General features: G+C 65.0%; 2 protein-coding genes and 1 long non-coding RNA gene across 6 annotated transcripts; 1 reads left to right on the top strand and 2 right to left on the bottom strand.

Moving 5' to 3' along the window:
• Positions 1 to 4,481: 4,481 nt before the first annotated feature.
• Positions 4,482 to 12,199, bottom strand: Mex3d (mex-3 RNA binding family member D). The gene is made up of 3 exons (XM_076559326.1): positions 11,068 to 12,199; positions 4,761 to 6,212; positions 4,482 to 4,671 (listed from the first exon to the last, which is right to left on the bottom strand). The coding sequence occupies exons 1-3, from the start codon at positions 11,921 to 11,923 to the stop codon at positions 4,613 to 4,615; spliced, it is 2,367 nt and encodes a 788-aa protein (XP_076415441.1). The 5' UTR covers positions 11,924 to 12,199; the 3' UTR covers positions 4,482 to 4,612.
• A 110-nt stretch (positions 12,200 to 12,309) lies between these two features.
• Positions 12,310 to 16,174, top strand: LOC143270221 (uncharacterized). Its single transcript, XR_013047266.1, has 2 exons — positions 12,310 to 12,351; positions 15,874 to 16,174. It is a non-coding gene; the product is annotated as an uncharacterized LOC143270221 (long non-coding RNA).
• Positions 16,175 to 17,645: 1,471 nt separating this feature from the next.
• On the bottom strand, positions 17,646 to 24,385 carry Mbd3 (methyl-CpG binding domain protein 3). Of its 4 annotated transcripts, none has more exons than XM_076559328.1 (6): positions 24,254 to 24,385; positions 20,385 to 20,544; positions 20,018 to 20,239; positions 19,558 to 19,648; positions 18,986 to 19,163; positions 17,646 to 18,343 (listed from the first exon to the last, which is right to left on the bottom strand). In XM_076559328.1, exons 1-6 carry the CDS (start codon positions 24,265 to 24,267, stop codon positions 18,163 to 18,165), a joined length of 846 nt encoding a protein of 281 aa, XP_076415443.1. In that variant the 5' UTR covers positions 24,268 to 24,385; the 3' UTR covers positions 17,646 to 18,162. The 4 variants fall into 4 exon arrangements, with proteins under 4 accessions (XP_076415443.1, XP_076415444.1, XP_076415445.1 ...); XM_076559329.1 differs by having other exon boundaries at positions 20,018 to 20,155; XM_076559330.1 differs by having other exon boundaries at positions 24,158 to 24,291.
• Positions 24,386 to 24,739: the final 354 nt, after the last annotated feature.

Below are 24,739 nucleotides of genomic sequence, written 5' to 3'. Positions count from 1 at the left end.
AGAGAAATTGGAAGTAGCTCAAGGTGTGCAGGCCTGCGACCCCAGCACTCAGGAGGCGGCCAGGGGCCTCAGGGACGTCCCGCCTCAGAGTCAGAGGAAGACCAGAGACGGTGGGAAAGATCCTGCCGTGCCCTGGAGTCCAGGACGCTGGGCGGAGCAGCGTGTCCCAGTCAGCGTCCTGCAGGAGAGGACGGCTGGGACAGAACTCCCGAGGGGCAGCAGACAGGAGGAGCCGTGAAGAGGGCAGCTGAGCTGTGACCGCACGCACGCGGCGGCCTGTGTGCGATGGCATTTACGTGGTGGCGATCATTTGGTGGCGCTCCACGGTGGCGCTCACGCACTCACACACAAAGGTTTTGTTGCAAAGTGAAAAGAGAGCAGCCAGGTGTGGCGGCAGCGCGCACCTTTAACCTCAGGCAGAGGCGGGCGGATCTCTGTGAGTTCGAGGCCAGCGTGGGCTACAGAGTGAGATCCAGGACAGCCAGGGCTACACAGAGAAACCCTGTCTCAGAAAATTAAAAATGAATGGATAAACAGTGACAAGAGCCAACTGGAGTTCGATTCCTGGGAGTGGGCTCCGGTCCGCTGTCCTCTGACCTCCACGGGCACGCACACATCAAGTAACTGACACGGGCCGTAGAGAGGCCTGGTGGCTGAGGACACTCACACGCCTGCAGAGGACCCGAGTTCGAGTCTCAGCACCTGCGTTAGGTGGCGCCTGTCTGTTATTCCAGCTCCAGGATCCCCCGCTGGCCTCTTCCAGCACTGCACCCAGAAACACATTTAAAAGAAGAGTTTTTTTTTTTTTTTTTTTTTTTTTTAAGGTTTTTTGCTTTTTTGAGAAAGTGTTTCTCTGTGCAGCCCGGGCTGTCCTGGATCTCACTCTGTAGCCCAGGCTGGCCTCGAACTCAGAGATCCTCCTGCCTCTGCCTCCTGAGCACAGGGATGAAAGGCGCGCGCCACCACTGCCTAGCATAAAAAACAATAAAATCAAGATTTAAAAAATTATGTTTGTTTGTGTGTCCTTTGTGTGACTGTATGCCAACTGTGTGTGCCCAAGGCCAGACGGGAGCATCGTGGAACCCCAGGTGGTTGTGAACTACGGGCCTGTGCTGGGAAGCAAACAGGACCCCTGGCAAGAGCAAGACCTACTCTTAACCTCGAGCCGGCTCTCCAACTGTTCAAAAGAATCTTTTTTGTTTGTTTGTTTGTTTTTGTTTTGTTTTCCGAGACAGGGTTTCACTGTGTAGCTTTGCGCCTTTCCTGGAACTCACTCTGTAGTCCAGGCTGGCCTCGAACTCACAGAGATCCTCCTGCCTCTGCCTCCCGAGTGCTGGGACTAAAGGTGTGCGCCACCAGCCTCAAAATGAATCTTTTAAACCAAGAAGTCAGGTGTGGTGGCGCAGGCCTTTAATCCCAGCACTGGGGAGGCAGAGGCAGGAGGATCTGTGAGTTGGAGGCCAGCCTGGGCTACCAAGTGAGTCCCAGGACAGCCGGGTCATAGTGAGTTTGAACTAGAGTTACATGGTGAGAATCTATCTTTAAAAAAGAAGAAAGAAAGGAAGAAAGAAAGGAAGGAAGGAAGGAAGGAAGGAAGGAAGGAAGGAAGGAAGGAAGGAAGGAAGGAAGGAAGGAAGAAAGGAAGAAAGAAAGAAAAAGAAAGGAAGAGGGGCTGGACAGACGGCTCAGCGGTTAGCGCGCCGGCTGCCCCTGCAGAGGACGCACCCGGGGCTCACAACCGCCCGTGACTCCAGTCCCGGGGACCCAGCACCCCCTCCTGGCCTCTGCAGGCACTGCCCACATGTGGTGCCCAGGCCTGTTTACCTACACACACAGACACACACACACACACACACACACACACACACGTATAAAATAATAAAGGGGCCACTTGGAACCCCGCCCACGAGCCCCCTCCCCTCTCCCGGTCCTCGGCCTCCTGGGGTCCCCTCACCTCTGTTTCCAGGCTGTGGCGGTCTCGATGCCGTCACCCGCACCCCTCCCGCACCCCCCCTGCCGTCCTGAGGCCCGGGCGACCCTGCGACCTTGGCCACGCTCCCCCGCTGCCCCGTGGCGTCACCGAGACCCGGGGGGAGGCCCAGGTCTGCGTGGCCCCGGCCGCAGCCCCATCTCTGTCCTCCCGGGTCCACCCGGCTCCGGATCCGCGGGTCTCGGCCTCCTGGGTGCCGGGTGCCAGGCCCCGGCCGTCCACGCTGGGCCGACTGGGCCGGGCCGCAGCCCCAGCCCGCCCGGGCCTGCTTTTCAGTTCTCAGGGGCCCAGGCTGACCCGGAACGCGGCCTCCTGACCGGTGACATCCGCGGCCCCGTCTCTCCTGGACACCGGCCACGGCATCTGGGCCCTAAGCCGGGATCGTCTCCGGCTTCTTTTTTAATTTTCGAGGCAGGGTTTCTCTGTGCAGTTTTGGGGTCTGTCAAGAACTCGCTCTGTAGCCCAGGCTGGCCTCGAACTAGAGATGTGCCTGGTGCGGCCTCCGGAGGACTGGGGTTAAGGCGCTCGTTGTCGTGCCCACCCGGGGACTCCAGGTCCTCCATCGCGTCTGGAGAGTGATTCCTGGTCTTGGGATTTATCTGTGTGTGTGTGGCGAGGTGAGGATTGGCATCATTCAAACCCCTCAGCCCCCCAGCCCAGGGTAGGATGCAGGCCTTAGGAGTGACCCCTCACCACACTCCTGTGACCCCTCACCACACTCCTGTGACCCCTCACCACACTCCTGTGAGTGACCCCTCACCACACTCCTGTGAGCGACCCCTCACCACACTCCTGTGAGCGACCCCTCACCACACTCCTGTGAGTGACCCCTCACCACACTCCTGTGACCCCTCACCACACTCCTGTGACCCCTCACCACACTCCTGTGAGTGACCCCTCACCACACTCCTGTGAGTGACCCCTCACCACACTCCTGTGACCCCTCACCACACTCCTGTGACCCCTCACCACACTCCTGTGACCCCTCACCACACTCCTGTGACCCCTCACCACACTCCTGTGACCCCTCACCACACTCCTGTGAGTGACCCCTCACCACACTCCTGTGACCCCTCACCACACTCCTGTGACCCCTCACCACACTCCTGTGACCCCTCACCACACTCCTGTGACCCCTCACCACACTCCTGTGACCCCTCACCACACTCCTGTGACCCCTCACCACACTCCTGTGACCCCTCACCACACTCCTGTGACCCCCCACCACACTCCTGTGACCCCGACACCCCCTGGCTCACCGAGCTGCCCTTCGGTGGCGTCCTCACTTGCCGGGTGCTAAGTCGCCGTGTACCGCATCCCCCGCCTGCAGGACCCCCCCACCCGTCCCCACGGCCCCTCCCTGACCGCTGCCGGATGTCAGAGCCGCACGACACCACCCTCAAGTCACAGCTCCCAGGTTCTCTGTCCAGTGTGGCGTCCACTGAGCAGCAACCATGCGACTCTGGTCACAGCCTCCCCATCCCGCCTTGGTGGGGAGGGCAGTTCCTGGGTGAGTGGGGCTGACTCACAGCATCTGCAGCCCTCAGGGGTGGGTGGCGGGTCCCCACATGCTCACCAGGCAGACAGCCCCAGGGGCAGCTGCCTTCCCAGACAATAGAGGGGCTGTTATTATGGTGGGGGGACCACAGCACCAGGCCTGCACCAGGAGGGCTGGTTGTTATCTCAATACCCAGTTTTATTGTTGGTTTTCTGGGTTTCTCTGTGTAGCCCTGGCTGCCCTGGATCTCACTCTGTAGCCCAGGTTGGCCTCAAACCCAGAGACCCCCCTGCCTCTGCCTCCCGAGTGCTGGGATTAAAGGCGTGCACCACCACCGCGCGGCCAACCCCATCTCTTTTTTCTGGATCTCACGGCGGGAGGGCAATGGGGCCCCTCTCCAGGGACGCCCATCCTGGGTCTCGTCCTCCCACACCATGTGGACGCCAGTGCTGACATATAAGAAAACAACTTTATTAGGAAGGCTGTCAAGTCCAAAAATAAAACTCTTGATACAATTTTTTTAAACCCTTAAATCAGTTCAGCAAATATATAATCAGTGATTTAGCTGTCAAAGATTAAAGGTCCGTTGCTTTATTTAAAATAAAATATATTTTAGTTCTTAAAATTTATTCCGTAAAGTACATATATCTAATATAAATTCCCTACATATACACAGGAAGTATGAAGTAAAAATAACAATAAAAAAAACTTTAAAAACCTTTTTAAAAAACAACAGAAAAACCGCAACACTGAGTCTTAATTTAAAAAAACAGAAACAAAAAATACCACAGTCAAACCAAAGTTATAAATCTGTTGATGGGACGCCCCTCGACACCCTCCCTCCCCTCCGCTGGCCACCCCGTGGCGGATGTACAAAATGGTATATTTGCCCCAAAAAAAGGGAGTGTGTATGTGTGTGTGTGTGTGGGGGGGGGACAAAGCCACCTGCCTTGTTCTGGAAGTCTCTACAAGAATCCACACTGTTAAATCCAGTGAGAGTTGTAAATATCGTGTTATTTTTTTTGTTTGTTCTAAGATCACCCCGGAAACGGGACAGGGTGTCTTAATAAAAAGTGCAAACAGAGAATTCTCCGGCTTTATTATCACCGGCTCACTCAATACTGTCACTTGTCAAGGACCGAGGCGCCGCTGCCGCTGGGCCGCAAGCTGACGGCCTCGACGCCTGCTGCAGGAGTTAAAGCTGTTTGCGACACGCGTGGGCCCCTCTGCCTCCCCGCCGCCCCCCGGGGCCGCCCCGCTAGGAAAAGATATGAATGGCTTGGGTGGCCGGCGTGCGGCAGGCGGGGCACTCGGGCTCGCTCTTCCCGCAGATGCGGACGGCGCAGTCCATGCAGAAGAGGTTGTGGCCGCAGGGGACCAGGGCGGCCATGGCCTCGCCCTCCGCGCACACCACGCACTCGCGAGCCAAGGCTGCGGCGGGGGGCCCCGGGGCCGCGGCGGGCGCCGAGGAGTTCGCCGCTGCAGCCGCCGCGGTGGTGGATGGCTTGTGGCTGCCCTCAGAGGCGACGGCGGCGGCGGCGTCCAGGGTGGAGGCCGCCTGGGCGGGGCTGGGCAGAGAGGGGCCGCTGGAGAAGGGGGCGCCGCCGCCGCCGCCGCCGGAGAAGGGCGGCAGCGCGCTCTGCGGGGGTCGCCAAGGCACAGCACCCACGGGGTCCGGGACGCCCCGGCGCGCGAGCGGCAGCTCCAGGCCGAGTCCCCCGGGCTCGGGCAGCGTGGGCGAGTGGCGCGGGGTGGTGGCGGCCCCGCCGCCTGCCCCGCCGCCGCCGCCGCTGCTGCGCCGCGCGCCGGTGCCGGGCTGCGAGGGCGCCCCGTTCACCGCGGCGGCGGCGGCGGCGGCGGGGCAGGCGCTGAAGGCCGGCAGGGGCGCGGCGCGCTCGAACGGCGCCCAGATGGTGGCCGTGGCGGGCACGGTCAGGTCCAGCGCCAGGAAGTCAAAACCAAAGTCACAGTCGTCGGAGGCGGCCGTCCCCGCGGGCGCGCCGGGCCCGTCCCCGCCGAAGGTGAAGCCCCCGTTGCCCGAGCCCCCGTAGGGGCTGCTGGGACTCGGGTCCGGCAGGGGCGGCCCTCCGCGGCCGCCCACGTAGAAGGGCTCCGGGGTGCTGGCGGCGCCCAGGGCGCTGTCCCCACGCAGGCCGCTGGCGGCGGCGGGGGGCCTCCGTCCCGGGTGGGGGGCCTTGGCCCAGAGGCTGGCCGCGGCCCCCAGCAGGTCCAGGCACACGTCGGTGCCGTTGGCGTGGAAGTCACTGTCGGGCCCCGCGTCGGTGAAGGCCCCGGTGCGCAGCGTGATGTGCGCCTCGATCTCCTCGCGCGCGCGGTCCACGTTCTCGGGCATCCCGGTCACCGCGAACACCGGCTCCTTGTCGCGACCCGGGGTCACGATGTACGTGTGCGTCCTTTGCTGGATCCGTTTGATGGTGGCGCCCTTGGGCCCCACCACCAGCCCCACCACGCGGTAGGGCACGCGCACCTGGATGGTGGTCTGGCCGGGCAGGTTCGGGGGGCCCGGGGTGGCCCCCGACAGCCCACCCGCCTTGCTGCGCGTGGCGCGGATGAGCGAGAAGTGCTCGGCGGCCGACAGGATCTCGCGCTTGGCCATCTCCACGTCCTCCTTGCGCCCCGTCACGATGAAGACCGGCTCCTCGCCGCGCACCGGCGTCTTGATGTAGGTATTGGTCTTGGCGCGCAAAGCCTTGATCTTGCACCCTAGGGAGACGGGAGACACGTGACCCAGGGCACCCAAGCTGGATACACTATCTAGACCCCCAAGTTGTTGGATACACTATCTAGACCCCCAAGTTGTTGGATACACTATCTATCCACTATCTACCCCCAGGCTCCACACGGGCCTCCTACCCCCCATTTCCATCTCCGGGTGCAAAGGATTGGTCAGAAGGGCGCGCGCGCGCCGCAGCAGGGAGGGCGCGCTGGCTTGCGGGTTCCTTTGGAGGGGTTTGCAGCCCCGCCTGATAACCCGAGCTCCAACCACCAAGACCAATGCGGTGGGGAGAACCGACGCCCACCATCTGGCCTCTGCCCCCCCACCCCCTCCAGGAATGAATGAAGGAGTGAAATTTTAAAATGAAGGGAACCTGGTGCAGCCTCCTCGGAATCCACACCCACCAGCTGCGGCTTGCATGCGCCCCTCCCCAGCCCCAGCGGGAACTCCGGAGCCTGCCGCCACCCCCGACGGGCGGCCTCACCCCTCCTGGCAGCGCGGTGGCGCACTTTGGCCGCCCCAGCCCCGGGGATGCTGAGGCAGGAGGACGGCCGCGAGTTCAGGGCCAGCTCAGGCTTCCCAGTGACACCCGATCTGCTCTCTAGCATTGGTGACCCGAGGCAGGAGGACAGGAGTTTAAGGTCACGCTCAGCTACAGTGAGTTCGAGGCCAGCCTGAGCTAACATGAGGCCCTGACAGCAGTGTGCGCGGCGGGAGCTGAGGACGGGAACGAACGCCTGCCACGCTCTCCTCCCCCTGCCTGCCAGGCCGGGAGTCCTGCTGCCCGGAGGGGCCATGACCGGGACACTCCAGAGAGCTGGGGGGGGGGGGGTTGTGGGTTGTGGACACCCCCCCATTGCAATCCCAGAAACCCTCCGGCCCGGGGGAGGCGGGGCGCCCGGGAGGCGGGGCGCCCGGGAGGCGGGGCGCCCGGGAGGCGGGGCGCCCGGGAGGCGGGGCGCCCGGGAGGCGGGGCGCCCGGGAGGCGGGGCGCCCGGGAGGCGGGGCGCCCGGGAGGCGGGGCGCCCGGGAGGCGGGGCGCCCGGGAGGCGGGGCGCCCGGGAGGCGGGGCGCCCGGGAGGCGGGGCGCCCGGGAGGCGGGGCGCCCGGGAGGCGGGGCGCCCGGGAGGCGGGGCGCCCGGGAGGCGGGGCGCCCGGGAGGCGGGGCGCCCGGGAGGCGGGGCGCCCGGGAGGCGGGGCGCCCGGGAGGCGGGGCGCCCGGGAGGCGGGGCGCCCGGGAGGCGGGGCGCCCGGGAGGCGGGGCGCCCGGGAGGCGGGGCGCCCGGGAGGCGGGGCGCCCGGGAGGCGGGGCGCCCGGGAGGCGGGGCGCCCGGGAGGCGGGGCGCCCGGGAGGCGGGGCGCCCGGGAGGCGGGGCGCCCGGGAGGCGGGGCGCCCGGGAGGCGGGGCGCCCGGGAGGCGGGGCGCCCGGGAGGCGGGGCGCCCGGGAGGCGGGGCGCCCGGGAGGCGGGGCGCCCGGGAGGCGGGGCCAGCACCACCCAGAGCCAGAGGCTGGCACAGGGCCTCAGTGATGCTCCGGTCCCAGCCTAACAGGACAGCAGTGGGACCTGCAGATCCGGGCGGGCGCGCGCCATGCCCACCAGGACCCGGGCCTCCAACTGTGGAAGTCACACCTCCCTGACGGGTTCCTGCCCTCTCCAGGGCCGGGGCTGAGGGCCTGTCCCCTGTTTGGCTATGCGTCTACTTCCATGGGACCCCAATAAGAAGCTGGCACCCCCACCCCAGGTGGTGGCGCGTGCCTTTAATCCCAGCCCTCGGGAGGCAGAGGCAGGCGGATCTCTGTGAGTTCGAGGCCAGCCTGGTCTACAGAGTGAGATCCAGGACAGCCAGGGCTGCACAGAGAAACCCTGTCTCGAAAAACAAAAAAGAAAAAACGAAGCCGGTGCCCAAAGCGCTGCCACCCTCAAAGCTCCCCAGGCTGCCCCTCATCTGCTGCCCTGGCTTCCACTCCTAGGCGCAGGAAGCCAGGAGGGAGCCCCACGGATGGGGTCCTCTGTCCACCCGTCAGGAGCGGGGACGGCCGCACAGCGCTGGGATTGGCGAGCCGGCGGCGGCTGGGGCAGGCGCGCGAACCCAGTGAGGGGAACGAGGAAAGGACCCCACACGCGCCGGCCAGCGGCTGCCCTTGGCTGGGCCCACATGCCTTGGCCCAGATGGCAGCCCTGGGTGTGGCCCTGAGGACCCAGAGACTACAAAGAGCGGGACACACACCACCACCTCAGCTCTCACTGCCCCATGGAGGCCAGCCTGGGCTACCAACAAAACACAGAGCTGGGGCTGCAGGTCAGTGATTAACACTGGTCTGGGGGCGTGGTCACGGTGGAGCTCCGCCCAGAATCCTCCAGTAAGGGGCTGGGGGCGTGGTCAGGGTGGAGCCCCGCCCAGAATCCTCCAGTAAGGGGCTGGGGGCGTGGTGAGGGTGGAACCCCGCCCAGAATCCCCAGTGAGGGGCTGGGGGCGTGGTCAGGGTGGAGCCCCGCCCAGAATCCCCAGTGAGGGGCTGGGGGCGTGGTCAGGGTGGAGCCCCGCTCAGAATCCCCAGTGAGGGGCTGGGGGCGTGTCCCCCAAATCCCCTCCAACCCATTCCACATCTGCAAAGACTGAGGCTCAGGCTGGCCCGGGTTCCCTGCTGCTCTGGTCGGGTGCGGAACATCTTTTGTGCCCGGGGGTGAACACGGGGACACCCGTGACCTGTGACCCTGACCAAGGCTGGGCACAGCCGGGCAGAGGCCTCTCCCCGCCCGTTCGTGCGGCCTTTCCGTGATTAACGACTGCGGGCGGGGCCGCCCTAGGGTGCTGGTGCTGGGTGCTCCGAGAGAGCGGGGTGAGGGAGCCGCGGGGGGCGGGCGGGTCCGGGGCCCCTGCGCGATGGCTACGGCTGGGGGATTAAAATAAACCTTTCCCCTCGGGCACTGGGGGCGGGAGGCTGGACCAGGTGTGCACACCCGGGAGTCCAGGTACACAGCACACACCCGTGCACCCCGCTGGAGCAGGATTGGGGTCTGTGTGCGTGCGTGTGCGTGTGCGTGTGTGTGGACCCCGCCGGTGTGCGTGTGTGTGCGTGTGCGTGTGTGTGTGTGTGGACCCCGCCGGTGTGCGTGTGTGTGCGTGTGCGTGTGCGTGTGCGTGTGTGTGCGTGTGCGTGTGCGTGTGTGTGGACCCCGCCGGTGTGCGTGTGTGTGCAGGTGTGTGTGTGTACCCCACCGGTGTCTGTGTGTGTGCGTGTGTGGACCCCGCCGGTGTGTGTGCTGTGCGTGTGTGGACCCCGCAGGTGTGCGTGTGTGTGTGGACCCCTCTGGTGTGTGCGTGTGTGGACTCAGGGCCAGCCTTGCTGTGGCCACCAATGACCCCAAATCTGGGTCCCAGTCGCACCGCAGGTGTGGACTGCGCCCCGCGCCCCGGATCTGGGTCTGCACCACCCAGTGCTGTTCACACCACTCCCCGGGACCCGGGTCCGGACAAAGGACCACGGACCCCCTTCTCGGTCCACACCGACTCTGCACAGACCTGGTCCCTGCACAGTCAGGGGCGGCCGTGGGGAGGGAGACTCGCGGAAAGCGGCCCCGGGGAGGGGGGGCGCCCACACAAAGGGGCGGCCGCCTCCTCCAGGGCTCGCCCTGGCCACGCGCCCCTAGGCCCGGCGCGGTCCATTCATTCCCAGCCGGCGTGGGACAGGTCCACGGACAAAGAGCCCCGGAGACCCGGGCGCTGCCCCACCCACCCGGGGCCGGGGGAGGTGGCCCTGAGTGTCCACGCCCGCTGGAGGGTGACGGCCACCTTGCAATTCAAACCACCGCCGCCGCCACCACCCTGCACGGGCTACATGGAGGGTCTGGGGATGCCCGAGCCCCGCCCTAAAGTTCCCACGACAAGGCGGATCCCCCTCACGGGGAGGGGGTGCCGGGGCAGGCACCTGTGGGTGCGCAAGGCAGGGGAAAGTTGGGGACCACGGCTACCCAGCCCTGTGGGTGTGTGAGGCCAGGCACTGCCCACCAGGCTCGCGCCCGCCCCAGCAGCTCAAGGGCCAATGAGCAGCGGCTGGCCTGATGTCACCGTGCGAATCTCAGCCTGGCTTTCGAACAAAGAGAACAATGGGAGGGCAACAGAGACACTCCCCAGCCTCACCGCGCTGCGGCAGGGACCCCCGGACCCCGGGGAGCGTGGATCCCTACACCCTAGGCCTGCCCGGGGTCAGCATGTCAAGATGGGCTGGGGGGGGGGGAGGTGCACCCCACTGGAGAGCGGCCGCCAGCAGGGTCCTCCTATAAACCCCAGATTCTCAAGCTCGGGGCACGGCCTAGGGCCAGAGTCCTTTTCTCAGACGACAGCACCCTGGTCTGGACCCCCAGGGGGCTGAGGGAGGCACCCGCTAGGGACACTTCCCTCCCCACCCTCCGGCCGTCCTCCCCGGGCTACCGAATCTGGGCCGGCCCCGCCCCGCGCCCACGGCGGTGATGGGGAGCACCCCCGCTGAGCCCCGGCTGCCGCTTCTGAGGGGCCTGCCTGCGTCTCAGGGGGTCCCCGGGTGCTGGCACGGGGGCTGTGGTTGTCCCCAGGAGCCCAGACAAAGGCGGCGGCAGTGGCCACAGCCTGGGCTGTGCCCAACTTCTACAGCAGCCGGCGGCTTTGAACAAAGGCGCCAAGGAATCCGCCGGGGCCCAGAGCCCACGCGGGGCGTGTCCCGGGGTCTCCCGGTCACATCCACACAGGGGTAGAAGGAGCCGGAGCTGGTTCCCTCCCCCCAAACACACACCCACCCCCGACATCGACCCACGAGCATAAGCAGCGGCCCTGCCCCCCCCCCCCCGACGGCAGCCACTCACCCTGACGACCCACGATCTCCGCGACATGCTCCGAGCTGGGCACCGGCACACACTCGGTCATGTTCACGCTCTTCTTGCGACTGCCGATCACGTTCAGCTGCTCGGCCAGCAGCGTCGAGGGACCCAGGGCGGCCGGGTGCGGGGCGAAGCTGGCGAACACGTCTGGGGGAGACGGCCGGGGGCTCACGTCGGGGTCCAGAAGAGGCAGCCCGCCGGGGGCTACCGAGGAAGCCACGGCCATCGCGGGGGCCAGGGTCACCGAGTGTCCCACAGTCACTGGGGGTGCCACGGTCACCGAGGGTGTCAGGGCCATCGAAGGTGCCACGGTCACCGAGGGTGCCACGGCCATGCAGGGTGCACAGGTCACCGAGGGTCCCACGGCCATCGAGGGTGCACTGGTCACCGACGGTGCCAGGGCCATCGAGGGTGCACCGGTCACCGAGGGTGCCAGGGCCATCGAGGGTGCGCCGGTCATCACCGAGGGTGCCAGGGCCATCGAGGGGGCGCCGGTCATCGAGGGTCCCACGCCCATCGAGGGCGCGCCAGGCACCGGGGGCGCCGCGGCCGTCTCGAGCTCGTCGGGGGGCGCGGGCCCGTCCTCCCCGCGCTCCGCCGCCCCGTCCGCGCCGCGCGTCGCCGTCCCCTCCTCATCTCCGGGGCGCGCGCCCCCCAGCCCGAGCGCGGACAGCTGGTCCAGCGCCAGGCGCAGCGCAGCGGCCGCGTCGTCGGGCTCGGGTGGCGGCCGGGGCGCGGCATCCTCGGCTCCCGCGAGGACAGGGTGCGGATGCCCGGGGTCGCCGGCGGTGGTCCCGGTTCCCGCGCCGCCCGCGTCGGGCTGCCCGCTGGAGCCCGGCATGGCTTTAGCGCTCGGGCCCGCGCCGCCGCCGCCGCCCGCGCCGCCCTCCGCGTCTGCGAGCTCGGCCGCCGGCCGCCGGCATCCAGCGGCGGGGCGGGGACGGCGGCGCGGGGATGCTGCGGGGACGCGGGGCTGCGGGGCGGTGGCGCTGTGGCGGGGCTGGCGGCGGCTCCTGGGCGGCCGAGGCGGCGGCGGCGGCGGCGGCTGCGGCGGCGGCGGCGAGGGCGGCGGTGGCACGGGACGCTCGTGCCCTCCCTCCCTCCGCCCTCCCGCCGCCCCGCCCCGGCCCCGCCCCGCGACGTCACCGCGGCCAACAATGGGCACCGCCGCTGCGCACGCGCGGGCCGGGCCGGCGGTCACGTGTGCGGCCCTCCCCCCCCCCCTGCCCCCCACCCCCAGCGCGCTCACACGTGCGGGAGGCGCCGCAGGTGGGTCGCCGGAGCGGGGCCCCCTCCGGGTCTGGTCTTCGCGTCCGGGGGGAGCGGGGAGCGGGGTGGGCGTGGGCGCCAGAGGCCCTTCCCATCACCCCGGCCTCCCAGTGCGCTCCCGGGGACCCTCGGTCGGGGATCACCCCGCGGTCACGCTGTCTCCCCTCGCCATCCCCCTCTAAGACACGGACTCTCATCTGCATGCAGAAGTGTGGTGTCCCCTCCCGCGTCCGCCGCCCCAAGTCAGTCCGCGCCCTCCGAAAGCAGAGACCCCCCCACCCCGCGCGCCCGGGGACCGCGGGGACCCCTGGCAGGGATCACCTCGCGGACACCGGGTGTTCCCCACCCCATCTCCTTCCACAGGCGCAGCCACGGTCCTCCCGCCGGGCCTGGCTTGCCCCAGCTTGTCTCTGGCCTCCAGAAGCCGGGGACTTGTACCTCTGTGCCTCTGGGGACCCTCTGGTTTCGGGTACCAGTGCTTCCCGGCCCCTCCTCACCCCCACAGGCAGGAACCTTTCTCCGAGTAGCAGGGTGGCGCCCCCTCCCGTGCCTGTCGTCCCCTGGCTGCTGCCGTCCTCCTTCAGCCAGGGCCTCCACTCCGAGCGCATCTAATGACCCAGCGGGGAACCCTGGTGATGACCTGCATGTTGGCATCCTGCTGGCGCAATCCCCTGGTCCCATACCCCTTGGCATGGCGCCTGGGCAGCCGCTGAGGTTCCTTTCCCCGAGTCCAGCCTCCTGTCCCCCTTGGGGATGGAGGTGGAGGGGATTGTGTACCCCCAAACCTAGACATTATCCCCTGGATGGGGCTTTTGGGGTGCGTAGCTTCCCACCAGCCACTGCCCACAGTCATTGGGACCCACCCTCCCCCGAGGTGCCCGGGCTCTGGAGGAAGAGAGCCCCGTCCGCGGGCTCTGCCCCCTCCATGGCCACCCTGTCCCCGGCGCCGCTGAACAAGGTGGACCTGGGTCCCTGCTATGAACTGCGACCAGTTGTGTGCGGTCTCTGGGCACAGGCCGCCCCTGCTCCTCTGCTCCGTGTGTGTGTGTCGTCCATGGCGTTTGGTCACTGTTATGATCATCATGGACACACGGACAGTCTGCAACCCTGAGGCGCGTCCTCATTCCTCCGGTGTGTTGGGTCCCCTGCCCAGAAGCCACCCTCACTAATTAAAAGGTCAAGAGGTGGCAGGGTCTTGTCACTCACACCTTCAAGTGCCAGGCCAGCCAGGACTGAGTGACCGCCTATCTAAAAACAATATTAAGAAGTCGAAGCCAGGCCATGGTGGTGCCCGCCTTTAATCCCGGCATGTGGGAGGCAGAGGCAGGCGGATCTGTAAGTTCAAGGCCAGCCTGGTCTACAGAGCAGGTTCCACATTAGCCAGGGCTGCACAGGGAAACCTTGCCTTTGGGGAGGGGAGTACTAATTTTTCCCTAATACCTGATGTCCAGCCCCTCCCTGGGCTCAGCTACAGGCCTTGCCCTTCACTGGGCAGAAACTTCCAGCAGCTTTGGCAGGTACTCAAAGCCAGAGGCTGTCGGGACGCACACGGTCACCTCTGCCCTGCCTGCCCCCCAGGTCTTTGAATCTGGGGCTGCTGGGCTGGTGAGCACAGAAGAAAGTTCTGGGGAGGGAGAGGTAAAGCAGGGAACAAGGGGAGAGGCCGCAGAGCCTCTGACGAGTCAGGATTCATAATTGTTCTGGGGACGCCACAGTCCAGGAGATGGGGAAGGGGGGCTGAGGAGACCCAGATTCTCATGACAGCAGTGTGCGGGTAATCCCCGAACCCCGGAGGGTCCGGTCAGCAGCCCTAGCCTAAACGCCGAGCCCCGGCTGAGCCAGAGCCCAGGCCGTGAGGAGCTGCGGAGGTGATGGGAGGTGACTCACTGCTGACTGCTCTCGCAGAAGTCGGGTTCAGTTTCCAGCACCCACGGAGCAGCCCACCACCACTTGACTTCCATTTCCAGGGGATCCAGTGCTCTCGCCGGACCCCATCGGACCTCTGTGGGCTCCTATGTGCGTGTGGTGCAGAGACATAAACTCAGGCATTTCACATACAGTTTCTTGTTGTTGTTTTTCGAGGCAGGGTTTCTCTGTAGTTTTGATGCCTCTCCTGGATCTCACTCTGTGGACCAGGCTGGTCTCGAACTCACAGAGATCCACCTGCCTCAGCCTCCCCAGTGCTGGGATTAAAGGCGTGCGCCACCACCGCCCGGCCACATACAGTTTTTGTTTTTGTTTTTGTTTTTGTTTTTTTTAAGAATAATTGAACTTAATTTTACATGCATTGGTTGTGAGCTGCCATGTCGGTGCTGGGAATTGAACCTGGGTCCTCTGAAAGAGCAGGCAGTGCCCTTAACCCCTGAGCCATCTCTCCAGCCCCCACATACACTTTTTAAGTTAAAAAACTGAAAAGTAAACCGAGCATGGTGGTGCACACCTTTAATCCCAGCCCTCGGGAGGCAGAGGCAGGTGGATCTCTGTGAGTTCCGGGCCAGCCTGGGCTACAGAGCGAGACTGTCTACAAACATCACAACCCAACAAAGGCTTTAGCTCACCAGCCCTGCTCTTGCCTGGGACTTGGAGCCCTGGGTTCCAGTCACAGCACCACATAAATGGGCTGCACTGGCTCCAGCCCGTCTGTCACCCCAGCACTGGCGGGAAGTCGGGTCTGGGGACATGGGGGAGGGGCACCTGTCCAGAGGAGCCAGGAGCGTGTGGACCCCGGGGTGACGGCAGCGCGCACTGGGTGAGGTACCTGAGGGGGTGACCTCCCCATGTCAGGACCATCAAAGCCTGGTATGGTGGGGCCCAACCCTGAGAGCGATCTGAGGGGAGGTACCCGAGGAGAGACACCAGAGCGCTCCCCCGACAGCCAGCTGCATGTGCGCACTGGCGAGTGAACATGTACACGTGCGCACACACACATACACACTTGCACACATACACATGCACACTCACGCACACACACACATGCATACGCGCACACACGCACGCACACACGCACACACGGCAGAGAAAGCATGAACAACACACAAACCCGTGAAGTAAAATAACACAAAATGACCTGGACACTTCCGCAGGGCTGTGGTGTGTCTCAGCGGTAGAGCACATCCCAGCATGCACCTGGCCCTAGGTTCATCCCCCATCACCAAACTAAGAACTAAATATGGGGGGCTGAAGAGATGGCTCAGCGGTTAGAGCACTGGCTGCTCTTCCAGAGGTCCTGAGTTCAATTCCCAGCACCCACATGGTGGCTCACAGCCGTCTGTGATGAGATCTGGCGCCCTCTCCTGACCTGCAATCATACATACAGGCAGAACACTGTGTACATAATAAGTCTTTAAAAAAAAAAAGAAAGAAAGAAAAAATGAGGGCTGGAGGGACGATGGCTCAGTGGTTAGAGTACTGGCTGATTTCCTAGTAGACTCAGGTTCAAGTCCCAGCACCCACGTGGTGGCTCGCAACCATCTTAACTCCAGTCCCAGGGTTCTGACGCTGTCTCCTGGCTTCCGTGTGCAGACTGGGAGGCACAACACCCACACATGAAGCAGATGAAAGCGTGGGAAGGCGCTTGCTTTCCAGGCATGACAACTTGCAGTCGATGGCGGGCCGTGTCCTCTGACCTTCGCCCCAGTGCCACGGGACTGAAGGTGTGTGCGGAGTCAGTTTGCAGGACACCGGCAGGCAAGGTGTCCTGGTGGCCATGTTGACGACGCCCTGGCGCACACGTCTCTGAGCGTGTGAGGACTCCTGGCACGTCAGGCTCCACACGCTAATAATAAAGCTAAATTTGGAGTCCTTCGGTTCATTTGAAAATAAATGGCTGCAGTAATCAGTGTCCAGGACCTCTCGCCGGTGGGCAGCGGTGAGCCCCTGACCAGCACGGTGCCTCGGATTCCACCCCCAGCACCAGTACCGAGTCACCTTCACATAGGTGCAGAATATCCATCATCACGAGAGGCGATCCTCCCGAGCTGGGGTCCTCCCGAGCCTGAGTCCTCCCGAGCCGGGGTCCTCCCGGTCTGAGTCCTCCCCAGTTCTGGCTCCTCCCTGCCCCTGCTTTTCCAACGCCACTGTGAGCTTTTTGTTTCTTTTTTGAAAGTTTCTCTGTGCCGCCCTGGCTGTCCTGTAACAGGCTCTGTACACCAGCCTGGCCTTGAACTCACAGCCGTCTGCCTCCCTAGTGCTGGGACTAAGGGCGTGGGCCACCCCGCCCAGCCCCCGCTGTGAGCTTTCCAGGGCCTCTCCCTGGCTGTGGCCCCTGTCAGAGCCTTGTTTTCCTGCTCGTGGCCGGCTAACACTCAGGCAGTGGATGGCCCCATCCAGGGAAGCTTTATCTGTTACCACCATCTTTTCTCATGGTGGCCCATGGGCAGAAACATGACCTGGAGGAGCTGAGCTCGTCCGTGGTGGCCTCAGGACAGCAGGGCCCGTGGTCATGTGGGAGGGCCACGGGGACGCTGGGGACCTGGGGTCTGTGGGCGGGATGTTAAGGGTGGCAGGAGGCTTTCGAACAATGCAGGGCTTGTGGAGCTGGGAAGGACTGTAGGGCGCCCTGTGCACCCTTGGGTGCAGACAGAGGGCCCACGCCCACCTCCCGGACCAGGGCCGGCACCCACTGCAGGGCGCCCCACCAGGCTGTACTGCCCTTGGCCTGCTGAGGCCACCAGGGACTTAGAGCCTGGACACAGGGGAGCTGATGTTGGGCAGGCTGTGTGGGAAGTCCTGCAGGAGACCAGTCTCCAGGGCAGGACCAGGCCCCTCTGACGGATGCAGACCTGACCAACAAAAGTGTCTCACGGTAGAGGGGCAGAGAACGGGAAGCAGTCCCCTTTGGAGGGGACACCAGGGGATGGTGGCGGTACCCACAGGTTAGTGTGCTGTGCAGGACGGAGCCTCACTCGCCGGCCGTCTCCCATGCCAAACCTTTATCATTCTGCCATGGATGCTGGGGTCACCAGTCCCTGTCCTGGAGGGACCTTACAAACCCTGGGTCCTCTGGGGTGGCACAGGTCACTATGGTCGCCCTAGAGAGAACCCAGAGAGGAGTGGCATCTCTGTTGGAGGGACTGCCAGCTCCGGCCTTGGGTGCTGTCCAGCCTGGAGGAGACCTTGCTGCGACTGAGGACGGCCAGGCACACTCACTGGGCTCTGCAGAACCACTGACCCCTCCCCAAGCCTCCCCGCGGCCCAGAAGCAGGTGGGTCCCACGGCTGGGCAGCAGGCACTGTGGGTTCGCCAGGCACCCTCAGAGCTGTGGCTCCCAGAGTGAGAAGTCAGAGGCCGAGAAGTTCCTACCATCGGTTTATTGAAGGAAAGCAAGTTCCTGGCTGGCTGCTGGCCCTAGCTCAGGGGGGCTGGCGACCCCGAGACCCTGGTAGCAGTCCAGATCCTGGCCTGGGACGCTGAAAGTCAGGAACAGCCAGGTGTGTTTCCAGAACCTTCCTCCAGCGGCCCAACAAAGCTTGTAGCTCCTTGGTGCCGAGCAGGGCTTCTTCTTATGGTGAGGAGGCAGGGAGGTGACCGCGGTGAAGGCTGCCTCCCAGCTGCGCCCCGACCTTCAGTTTTCAATGTGGGGCTCCTTGCCACAAGCGCAGGGGCAAGTGAGTCCGAGGCCCACCGGGGGCTCCCCGCACGAGGCCCGCCTCCTGCTGGCCTGGCCCCCACCTGGTCCAGGCCAGGCAGAGGGAAGTCTGCAACCCAGCGCGGCAGGCCGTCTGGAAGAGGCGAGGGCAGCCGTCGGCAGCCTGGCTGGGGGGCGAGCGAGCGAGCGGCCGCCGTCACCCTGACCGGCCCGCAGCACCTGTGCTAGACCCGCTCGGGCTCAGGCTCGTCGTCTTCCTCATCCTCGTCCTCCTCGTCCTCAGCACAGGCCTTGTCCAGGGGCGCCTCCCCATCCCGGGCCAGCTCCTCCACGTGGGCCAGCATGTCGGCCATGAGCGCCTCCTCCAGGCGCTTGCGCACCTGCTGCACCAGCTCCTCCTGCTTCCTGGAGGACGGACACCCTCACCTCAGCGCCTCAAGGAACCCAGTGATGGCCCGCAGGTCCGCCACACCCATCCCTTCTAGGACTCCGACAGCTCCCCACCAGCTTGGGCGACCACTGGTGTCCTAACGTTTCCAACTTCTCAGGTCCAGGAGGGTGGGAACCACAGACGGCAGCAGCGGCCACGCCTTGTCCACACAGAGCAAGCAGACCCGGGCCCTGGGGCCACGGTGGGCCCCGAATCTGGTTCCACCAGGTGCTGCTCTTGGCCCTGTCCCGCCCGGCACCCTGGTGTGAGGCAGGAAACCCAGGCCAGCCCCTCAGGCTCCAGGGCCTCCCGCTGAGGAGCCTTGTCTCGGGCGCTCAGGGCTGTCCACACAGGAGCCACTGCCGACCAGGCCTGGACCCTTCCTGAGGGCTGTCACTCAGGTCCAGCCCCACCCAGCCTCTTCAGCTCCCCAGTTCTCCCAGGCCTGTGGAAGTCATGGTCACTGAGCCGACTGAACCTCACAGTGTGCGTTACCCCCGCCATTCCAGAACACACTGAGGAGCCAGGTGGTTGCCGGCCTGCCCTGCATCCCTGCATCCCCGCATCCCTGCCATGACTGACTGTGGGGATGCGGGTGGGCGTGGGGCGCCAGGTACCTGATGTCGTCGTCAGTCACCATGAAGGCTTTGCACAGGGGCTGCGCGGTGTTCAGCCACACGCCAGGGTTCTTTTCCACGGCTGCCGAGAGCTGGCCCGTGATGGGCAGGGTGCTGGTGTGCAGCGCGCTGGCGATGGCCGACAGCAGCGTCTCATCCGTGCAGCCTGGGCCCACCCCTGTGGGGAGGACAGTGTGGGCAGGGCCCGGCCAGCACAGGCTGCCACCTGGGCAGCCATGCCCTCACCCTAGGCTAGTCCGTCCAGAGACCTCAGCAAAGCCTGGCGTGGCGGCCCAAGCTGGAACCCCAGGCAAAGGCAGAAGAGGACAGGCCATCTGTGCGCCCAGGCCTGCCAGGGTTCCACAGGAGGTCCCGAGGGATGCTTCCCAGCACCCACCAGAGGGCTCCCAACCGCCTGTCACTCCAGCTGCGGGCTATCTGACACCCTCGGCCTCCACGGGAACCAGTGCGCAAGCCGTACAAAGAAACCCGCACAGGCGCGCGCGCGCGCGCACACACACACACACACACACACACTCACACACACCGGGGCAGCCCCCGCCCCAGCTCACCCTGCAGGCCCTTGGGCAGGTCCATGGTTCTGACCAGCTCCTCAGCGATGTCGAAGGCACTCAGGCCGCTCAGCTTCTTCTCCCAGAACAGCTTTAGGGTGAGAGAGGCAAGGTTACAGGACGCAGAGGTGGGAGGGATGTGACCAGTCCATCCATCCCAGCCCCCAGGAGCCACGGGGTGTTTACAAATAGGCCTGAAAAACACAAAGGAGCCCTGGCTTTTATTATGTTGATTTTTTTTTTTTAAAGCGGAGGTTTCTTGCTGCGCCTCAGACCGCGGTGTTGGGCTGAGGGCGGGCCCCCAAGCTCGGGGCATTCTTTCGGAAGAGCAAGTACTTTCCGAGCGAAGACCCGGGAGCTGGGAGGAGCTCTGGGGCAAGGCACTGCCCCCTGCGCCCCGAAGGACGAGCTTCAGGACAAAGCCTCAGGGCGCCCACCCGGAGACTGCGCGGGGGCTCACCTGCCTCGGCTGGTCCACCGCCTTCTGCGGGTCGCTCTTGACCTTGTTGCTGGGGTGGTTGGTGATCTTGGTCACCGGCTGCTTGAAGATGGATGCGGTCTGCCGCACGGGCAGCGCCGTGTTCAGGTCAGGCTTGCCCTGGGGGAAGAAGACTCTGCAGCGGGCCGCTCCGACCGGGATCCACGGAGGGTTGGAGGGGCCAGGGAGGCGTTTGGACAGAGCCTGAATGGTGTTGGGCGGGCGATCAGGCCGGCAGACCTCCCACCCGCCGAACCAAATGCGCGCCATGCTCCCGCCAGCCGAGGTACTGACTCGATGGCGATCGTGGCTAACCCGAGGGCCCGCCCCCTGACGTCACCGCCCTCACCTTGACCTGGTTGGAGGAGTCGTAGCGCACGCGCTGGCGGCTCTTATTCATCTTGTTCATCAGCATCTTCCCCGTGCGGAAGTCGAAGGTGCTGAGGTCCATGGAGCCGCCCAGGTAGCGCGCCAGCTGTGGCTTGCTGCGGAACTTCTTCCCGCTGGGGCTGCGGGCGGGAGGCTGGTCAGCCCGGGCAGGCCGCCCCCGCCCACCGCTCTGGGAGGGAGAGCTCTCCGCGCCCCAGGGTGTCCTGAGGCCACGGGTAAGCGAGCGGGAAGAACAGCCCCCGGGAGCCGGGGCTTGGGGCCTGCACCCCTCGGCTGCCTGGGCCCGAAACCAGCCCTCGCGCCCCAGAAATCGCCTATCTGTAGGGGTACAGGGCTGTGTGTATTTGGGGGAAACAGGTCTCATGTAGCCCAGGCTGGTCTCAAAACTCACTATGTAGCCAAGAATTCCTGATCCTGCTGGGCGGTGGTGGCGCACAGCTTAGTTCCAGCGCTCGGGAGGCAGAGGCAGGAGGATCTCTGGGAGTTCGAGGCCAGCCTGGACTACAGATCGCGATTCAGGACAGGCTCCAAAACTACAGAGAAACCCTGCCTCGAAAAACCAAAAAAAGGGTTGGCCCTGGGTTCAGTCCACACGACACCGGACACGGGACCAAAAAAAAATAAAAAAGGAATTCCTGATCCTGCGGCTTCCAGCCTGAGTGGCCACTGCCTGGATTCAAGTGTTGCTAGAGGTCGGACCCATGGCTTCAGGACTGCTACACAGTCCTCAACTTCCTTTGAGTGGTTCTGAGACAGGGTCTCGTGTACCCCAGGCTAGCCTTAACTGTCCATGTAGTCAGTGCTGCCTTCAACCCCCGAGGGTGGGCTGGCACGTGTGCGCCAGCGTGTTCCCTTGAGCCCGTGCACAGGACGGGCGTAGGTCTGACAACCCGTCTTCTGGAAATGCACCTGTGAGGTCCATGACATGCTGGAGTATTACTCAGCCACGAAAAGGAGCAAAGCTCAGACATATTACAATTTGGAGGAGCCCTGAGGACATCGCACTGAGTGAAGCATGGGGGGCCCCACGGATAGGATAGAGAATGTTCCAGAACAAGAAGCAGATTTGTCAGGGCTGAGTGAACAATGCTGGGATTGGTTTTATAGTTGCCCAATCTTAGTTCTCAGTAAAGTCAGAGGTGGTGGCAGGCTGGGTGCCGCTCAGTGGTGAGCTAGCGCTGGCGGCGTGTAAGACTCCGGGTTCCATCCTAGTCTCAGCCACGGGGAGCTCTGGCAGTCGGGCTGCCGTTACATCTTGCTGGCAATCACTGTCCCTCTTTACAGCTGAGATGGTGGTGTCTGCTGGGAACCGTTTGTATGTGGCTGTCCTGCCCAGACAGATAGCGCCCCACTTTTGCACACCCGGATCCCGGAGTGCCCTCAGAACCCACTCAGCCAGGAGATCCCCCAGTGTGCGCACCACACAAATGAGGCACCCCAGCCCACACTGCCTGCCAGGGCCTGGGGTCCCAAAAGCACTGGGCCGGCACTGAGCCCACATGTGCCTCAAGCTTCCAATCCAGCTGTGGACCCCAGCCAGGCACAGGCCTCTGATTGGCAGCTGCTTAGGGGGTGGGAGGGAGCATGGGGTGGTGTAAGGCAAAGGCTTTGCCACACTGAAGCCTTGGTCCCCTTGTCTCCACCTTCTGAATGTGGTGATGACGGGCAGTGAAGCCTGGTTTTTGTGGTTGGTATGGGGACAAACCGGAACAAACCATGCCCCAGGCGGAAGTCTACTCACTGAGTTCCGGCCTTAGCCCCTGGGGCCTCATTTTAAAATGGCAAATGCCCCAAAGTCGTGTGTGCCGGTGATCCCTCCTGTGTGAACACGCCAAAAGCCCACTGCCCTCTAGTGAGTGAGTTTGGCATACAGGTTGAATCATCTCAACAAAGCTGTATTAATTTAGAAAACAAAACCAGGCACGGTGGCACATGCCTCTCAGCTGAGGAAGGAGGGCCCCCAAGTTCCAGGCCAGCCTGGGCTACACAGCAAGACTGTGTCTCAAAAACAAAACAAATCCAAGTCCGAAAGGCTGTGGCGGCTGGTGGGGCGCCTTGTGAGGTGGGGGTGTGGAAACGGTGCAGGCTGCGTTCTGAGCACTGCTGTGCAGATCCACACAGGACCATGTAATGCACCCACAGAGCCCGCAGCTCCAGCTTGCCCTCAGCAGGCAGAGTGCAGACCTGCAGTGGCGCTGGGGACAAAGTTCCCAGGCCTAAGAGCTCACATGGTGTCCGGCACGTGTGGGAGGGTTCTCAGGGAGGAAGCTCACGAACAGTCTTGACTGACAGGATGTCACCACAAAGGAGTGGGTGGCGTCTGCAGCTGTTCTGGGCATGGATATGCGAGGGCAGGGTGAGCGGGGTAACTACAGCCTGGGGACAAGGTGGCTTTGGACCAACTCCCAAAGGAGGAGGGCCCGTTGTCCAGGCCACAGCACCCACCAGGCGTTTCTCACACTTTGTGCTTTAGACAGAGGTGAGGACAGCAGCAGGCTGGGGAGCTGCGGAGGCTTGAGGTGCCCAGGAAAGAGGTGGCAGAGCTGGGGTCATGGCCTACGGACTCTGGAGGACAGAACACCGGGGCCAACAAGCTTTAAAAAGCTCCAGCGAGGCTGGGCAAGCCAGGAAGAAGGGGGTGGGGCGGCATGCACACGGGACCCAGAGACACCATTTGCAGCCCTATGGGAAAACCCCTCCATCCTTTAGGAAACAACAGCCCCGCCCCTCTCTTCAGACCTAAAGGAACCTGAGACTCCAAAAGACCAAGGGGCCCACAGAACCTCCCCAGAGCCGCCATGCAATGCTGGCTGCAGTGAGCAAAGGGCGACTGGGAATGTGGCTCAGCGGCAGGGTGCGGGCCTGGCATGCACGAGGCCCAGGGTGCTGTGCCCACCCCACCGCACAAAGAGCCGAGGAAGGACAGCAGGTGCGGGCTGCAATTCCGACTGCTGTCACTGCCCTGCCCGAGAGGCTGCAAGCCAGCCGGGTCTACGTCGACTACCTAGATACTGCATCAAATTAAAAAAAGTCTGGGACACGGAACCAGCAGAGGCCAATGATCTCAGCGGTCAGAAGCCGCTATGGCAGATGTGACTTCTTGGGGCACGGCTGGGAGCACGGGCTGCGGGAGAACCGCAGAAATGGGGGCGTGGGGGGGCCGAGGAGGCAGAATGTGCAGCCGAGGGGACCGAGCCACCCGGGCAGTTCGCCCTGCGCCCCGGAACCCCGGCGTGGTCCCCGCGAACTCCCCACGAGGGCCCCAGGGTCAGCCCCCGCCCCCCACCCCCGCTTCCCAGCGGCGTCTGGCCCAGGCTGGGCGCCCCTCGCCCGGCGCGCACGGTCCCCGACTCCGCGGAGGACAAAAGCTGGCGCCACGGACGGACGCCGAGCCACGAGGCTGCCGCGGCGGGCGGCGCGCACGCGCACTGGGCCCGCGGGAGCCCCGCGTGGCGCACGCGCGCTGAGCGGCAGCCGCGCGGAGCGGGGCGCACGGGCGGGAGGCGCGGCGCGGGGCCGGGCGCACGCGCGCGGGGCGCCGAGCCGAGCCTGGCGCGTGCGCAGTGGCCGCGACCCGGCACGTAGGACGCACGCCGGCTCGCGCGCTCGCTCGCTCGCTCGTGCGCACGTCGCCCGGCCCAGACCGCGGCCCGCGGCCGGGGCGCCCAGGCCGCCGCAGAGGCCGCTGGGAGGCGCCCGTTGGGGCCCTGCGCGGCCGGCGCGCTCATTCACCTATAGTAAAAGACATCCCTGTGGCCGGCCGACAGCCCCGACCTCCTGGGCACTTCTTCCCTTTCCCAGCCCTGCGGGAGCGCCGGGCACTCCCACCTCTTCCGCTCCATCGCGCCCCGGCTCTGCGCCCGCCTCCGGGCCCGCCGCCGTCGATGCCGCCGCCGCCGCCGCCGGTCGCGACCCCCAAAGCTCGCCGCCGCCTCGGTTCCCGCCGCCGCCGCCACTCGCCGCGGCTGTTCCGCCCCGCGGGCCTCCGCCCTCCGCCCCCAGCCGGGCGCGCGCCGGCTCTGCCACCCGCTCGGCCCCCTCCCCGCGCTCCACAGCCCCCGCTAGGGGGGCCGCTCCGCCCACCCGCCCGCGCGTGGGGCCCGTCTGCGCAGGCGCGGGGCTGGCCCCGCCCCTCCCGGCTCGTGGGACTCGTCGGACGGCCGTCGCGGCTCTCTGCGCAGGCGCGGCCTCGGCCCCGCCCCACGGCGGGCAGGCCAATCGGGTCAGTCCGCGCGCCTCCGCTCGAAAGCCCCTCGCGGCCCCGCCCAGGCCCATTAGCGGGACACGCCGCGTGGCAGCCCGGCCAATCAGAGT

The sequence above is a fragment of the Peromyscus maniculatus genome, chromosome 22 (genome assembly GCF_049852395.1).
Source record: "Peromyscus maniculatus bairdii isolate BWxNUB_F1_BW_parent chromosome 22, HU_Pman_BW_mat_3.1, whole genome shotgun sequence".
Classification (NCBI taxonomy): domain Eukaryota; kingdom Metazoa; phylum Chordata; class Mammalia; order Rodentia; family Cricetidae; genus Peromyscus; species Peromyscus maniculatus.
This window is presented reverse-complemented; position numbering and strand designations above follow the sequence as displayed.

What these genes read in the sequence shown, in the direction of transcription:
- Mex3d (XM_076559326.1), bottom strand. Translation starts at nt 11,923, where the DNA reads ATGCCGGGCTCCAGCGGGCAGCCCGACGCGGGCGGCGCGGGAACCGGG. An exon ending in GGAGATCGTGGGTCGTCAGG is followed by an intron (nt 6,213 to 11,067) that starts GTGAGTGGCTGC and finishes CCGTCTCCCTAG; the next exon opens with GGTGCAAGATCAAGGCTTTG. An exon ending in GCCGGCCACCCAAGCCATTC is followed by an intron (nt 4,672 to 4,760) that starts ATATCTTTTCCT and finishes CTCCTGCAGCAG; the next exon opens with GCGTCGAGGCCGTCAGCTTG.
- Mbd3 (XM_076559330.1), bottom strand. Translation starts at nt 24,267, where the DNA reads ATGGAGCGGAAGAGGTGGGAGTGCCCGGCGCTCCCGCAGGGCTGGGAA. An exon ending in AGGGATGTCTTTTACTATAG is followed by an intron (nt 20,545 to 24,157) that starts GTGAATGAGCGC and finishes TCCCGCCCGCAG; the next exon opens with CCCCAGCGGGAAGAAGTTCC. An exon ending in GTGACTGACGACGACATCAG is followed by an intron (nt 18,344 to 18,985) that starts GTACCTGGCGCC and finishes TCCGTCCTCCAG; the next exon opens with GAAGCAGGAGGAGCTGGTGC.